We start from the raw sequence: 4,459 nt of genomic DNA on the forward strand, positions 1-4,459 counted from the left end.
TAAGTCTTCACATATCTCGCGCCAAAACTTTTGCACTGGTGGACAGAACCAAAGAGCGTGGATGTAATTGTCTGGTGTATTGCCTTGACAGTGTGAGCAGTTGTTGGAGGATGTAAAGCCCATCTTGAACATCCGATGACCTGTATAGTGCACTCTATGTAGTATTTTGTATTGTATTAATTGCAGACTGGGATTTTTAATTAATTTAAAGGTTTTTAAGCAAATCTGAGACCAGAAGTTTTGGTCTAGGTTGACGGATAAATCATGAGACACTCTCGCAAAAAAATCACGGTTTTAGTAACGCAGTAACACAGCGTTCCTACGGGAAAGTAACGGTAATCTAATTATCGTTTTTGCAATAGTAATCCCTTACTTTACTCGTTACTTGAAAAAAGTAATCAGATTACAGTAACGTGTTACAAGTAACGCGTTACTGCCCATCTCTGTTTGTAATACAGTAATTTTTTTTTTTTACACTGAAATATTTTTGAAAATAGGAGTGTGTGCTGTGACATGACCTCACTTCCAGCCTCTGCTTGTTTTTGGAACAAACGCACAGGAAATTAATATCTATGGTTTTGCTGTAGTCGTTTCTGACACTGCTGCACAGAGTCAGCAGATGAATCAAAGGCTTAATTATCAAATAGAAATGTTTCGGCTCTCTTCTTGCTTTTGTGTCTGAATGACATTATTTAAATATTAAATATATTTGTATGTATTTCTCAGTTTCTGATTTATTCTTGCTGTTTTACTATTTATTGTTTAATCTGACACAGTTGGTGTGGAGCACCCACAACTGTGTTACATGTGCAATGACAATAAAGGGCTATTCTATTCTATTCTATTAATCTAACCAAACTCTGTCTAACTGAGGATTGGAGCAGGATCACACACCTCTAAGCTGTCAGGTTTAAACCGTGACGCTCTTTTCACTTTCCAGCCTGTCGATACCCAAAACTGTAAAAACACGTTGAAGTTGTTGTTGTAGAAGAGGAGACGTGTTGATCCGGACTCCTGCTGGGAGGTCTTAAGGTGCTGAACCCAACACGTGTCAGGATTTACTAGTACTGTACCCACCTCCGTACATCGAGCTGGTGGAAACTTGTAATTCTGAGGAGACGGGGGAAGAGTGCGTGACGATGAGGGGAAAGATTGTATTTCTTTCTATGAGCAGAGCCCCAGAGGCTGCTGGGAGTCTGCTGACAGGACCCACTGAGTCCAAACAAAGTGAAAGACAATGAAACCTGCAATAACACTGTGAGCAAGTCTGGGAAACGTGACTAAAGTCTCAGACGTGGACCCTGCTGTCACTGGTTAAGGATTTCCTTCTTTGTGTTTTCATTGACTCGTTGTGTTTGTTTCCCCAATAGCAGCTTTACATCCCACACCTGATGTTATTTCTTTACATCCAGATGTTGTATTTCAGAGGACTGATTCATTCATTCACCCTCCAAACTTTCATAAAGGTTTTAGTCCTGTGATCAGGTGACTCGTTATTTATTCTGTTATTAGCTGTTTGGGAACTTCCCATGATGCATTGAGCCTTTCTCCTTTAGCTTTTGTCTACTTTCTCCTCTTTTCTCTCCTTTCCAGCTGCAGACGGCCGCCCCTCCTGCCCCTTGGCTCTGCTGGACGTCTCTTCCTGTCAAAACTGGGTTCTTCTTCCTTACCTTTGCCACGTACTGCTGATAGAGGATGTCTCTCAGATATTGTAATTTCTTTATCTGATAATATCATGTTTGGTGACATCATAGTTGTACATTAGCAGTATATAAATACAATTTAATTCAATCTTTGGAGGGATTTTATAATCTCTTATAATCTGATTGCATCAGTCCTGATCACATCGGGCACCAAGCAGCCTTCGACCTGCCAACAGTCCAGCTGCCCTGTGCAAAGGCCGGACTGACTGCTGTGTGAGTGACGAAGAGCTGCTGCGAAAAACTACCAGGAATCCACGAAAACGCCTAAAAACTGCAAAGTGGACGAGATGTTTGGAGTGTGAAATACACGACAGTGTGAAATCATTTCAAATGAGTTTAAATAAACCCCCCAAAGTCTTCTCAGGTTTGTAGAAATGCAGTGAAGTAAGAGTGAATAGTTAAAGTGATGACTGTGTTTTCAGAGAGCGTCTCCGTGACCTTTCAGACCGTCTGCAGTCTGTTTGTCAATCAGTGACAAGAAACTGTGAAAGAAGCTGCTGTGCAAACACGCAGCGGCTGCACATCAGCGCAGCGCTCAGGTTATTCATCACCGAAGCATCGAGCTCACAACGGCCAGTGACAGGAAAACAAAGACACTGTTTCTATTACACACACAGCTGCAGTTATTCCAAACTTTCATGAGCTCTTATCTGAGAGCAGATTATTAGGAACGCCTCTGCTGTGAACACTTTTACAAAACTTCAGCGTTTCCAGAAAATCTGCTGTTTGTTGTTTTTCAGCTCACGCTGAGCGCAAATCAGAACAAAGGTTCAAAGGCTAACTAACTAAGGTTAACTAATACACCTGAGGAGAGCAAAATATTAGCTACCTCCCGTGTCTTCATTTTGACCTTGGTTTCCAAATCAAACCCAGTAAAGAGTAAAAGACACTTTAGTGCAGGGCTGTCAAACTCAAATACACAGTGGGCCAAAATTCACAACTGGAACAAGGTCGCGGGCTAACGCTAATATTTACTGAAAAACAAAATCTTCCTCCAGATATAAGAATGAATCTTTTCTTATGGACACGTTTTGCTGGAAAACTGAATATGGAACAAGCAAAGCTTAATACTAAACAATATATATATTAGCTGTATAATAGCAGTAGGCCAGCTCTGATAGTAATTTGGTATGGCTTCGAGGGCCAAATGTAATTAGGCTGCGGGCCACATTTGGCCCGCGGGCCAGAGTTTGACACCTATGCTTGTGTAAAACTGAGATCAAAATAAAGTAGAAAACGATGATGAAACAGCGACACAAGGCTGATTGTCCGATCGTAGAGGTTCTTTCACACTCTGAGTTTATGTTGGTATTTATTCACGTGTTCACTAAACTGCTAACTTTAACTAATCATACAGAAAACTGGTCATTTTAAACACACACGGGTATGACATCAGTTAGGCTGGTTCACTGCTGCATTACAGTCTCAGTAAACTGGCCATTCATACTGGTTAGTGCTCACACGCTTGTAAACAGCACTTATTGATGTGTTAGTGATCAAAACCAGGTGAATGTAACCAGTTTCGTCTCTGTCCTGATAAACTGGTGACTTTCACTGGTCATTGTTCGGGAAACTTGATCTCTTTAGACTAAACTGGTTGCTCAAACACGCTCTGAAACTTTTAGGATGTACTAGTCAATAAACTGCTCAGTAAACTCTTAACTGGAGTTGGTAATTTCTCAGAAAACTGGCTATTTAAACTGGTTGCTGCTCAGTTTAAACTGGCAGGTTCTCATTAACAGCTTCATTAAACAGGTTTGTTCTCTGGAGTGTAAATCAATAACTTGAACTGGTCACTGTTTCAGAAAACTGATTATTTAAACAGATTACTTAGATGAGTGCTGATTGGTTGAAAGTTTGTTCTTGGTAATATTTAGACCAATAAGTGCTCATTAAACCTGTAACTATGCTGCACTAGTTCACAAATAGAAAAGTCGGCAGAAGCTACAGCAGTAGCAAGGAGGAGAGCTGGTTAGTGTTCAGTTTAATAAAAAAAACAGAAAATAATAATTTTGTAATTAAATTATTTTAATCATCGTTCTTCAAATTTGATATTTAGATCACTTATGTTACACTGGTAGGTTGGAGGTGATCTGTTTGGGACTTTTAGACTGCATTGCCAAACTGACTCTTTGTTGTGCCATAAACTGGTTATTTACACCAGTTAGTTCTAACCCGAGCACTTCTCTGTGAGATGGTTATTCAGGACAGCTAGTACTCAGTAAAGTTGGAAGTATAACTGGTTACTTGTCAGTTAACAGGTTAAAATGAGTTTGTCCTGTACATTGGTTCACTGGTAACTTTAACCAGTCATTGTTCATGAAAACTAGTTAAAGTGCTCAGTGAACTGGTCACCTCTCAGTAAACTGGTGGGTTAAACTGGTCAGTGAAGCGTCTCACCGTGGTGCTGACGGCGAGCGGCAGCAGGAGGAACGGGCTGCAGACGAGAATCACGACGCCTTTCAGCCTCCAGACCTGCCGCAGCATTTTCACCCGCAGAGGAAGAACTGACATGGCTGATGGTGGTGATGAAGATGAAGATGAAAACAAAAAGTCAGTGCTGAATGAAGCCGAATCGGTGCCTCGCAGCTGCGTCCTGCTCGCAGTCTGGCTGCTCCCGGGTTTCTCTCTCACTCTGTCTCCGGCACATTTGTGATGCATTTCACGGTCAACACTAAATATTAACTTTATGTGTTACAGCACACACACACACACACACACACACACACACACACACACACACACACACACACACA

The 4,459-nt window shown here is 41.3% G+C and overlaps 1 protein-coding gene across 1 annotated transcript in view; it reads right to left on the bottom strand.

The window, feature by feature from the left end:
• slc13a5a (solute carrier family 13 member 5a) overlaps positions 1-4,459 on the bottom strand; it is a 26,122-nt gene that overhangs the window by 18,463 nt on the left and 3,200 nt on the right. The window contains exon 3 of the mRNA XM_013915437.1: positions 4,104-4,377. Within this exon, the coding sequence (XP_013770891.1) occupies positions 4,104-4,377 (274 nt within the window). The remainder of the gene's footprint in view (positions 1-4,103; positions 4,378-4,459) is intronic.

The sequence above is a fragment of the Pundamilia nyererei genome, unplaced genomic scaffold (genome assembly GCF_000239375.1).
Source record: "Pundamilia nyererei isolate P.nyererei 1_Seehausen unplaced genomic scaffold, PunNye1.0 scaffold00304, whole genome shotgun sequence".
In the NCBI taxonomy this organism is placed as follows: Eukaryota; Metazoa; Chordata; class Actinopteri; order Cichliformes; family Cichlidae; genus Pundamilia; species Pundamilia nyererei.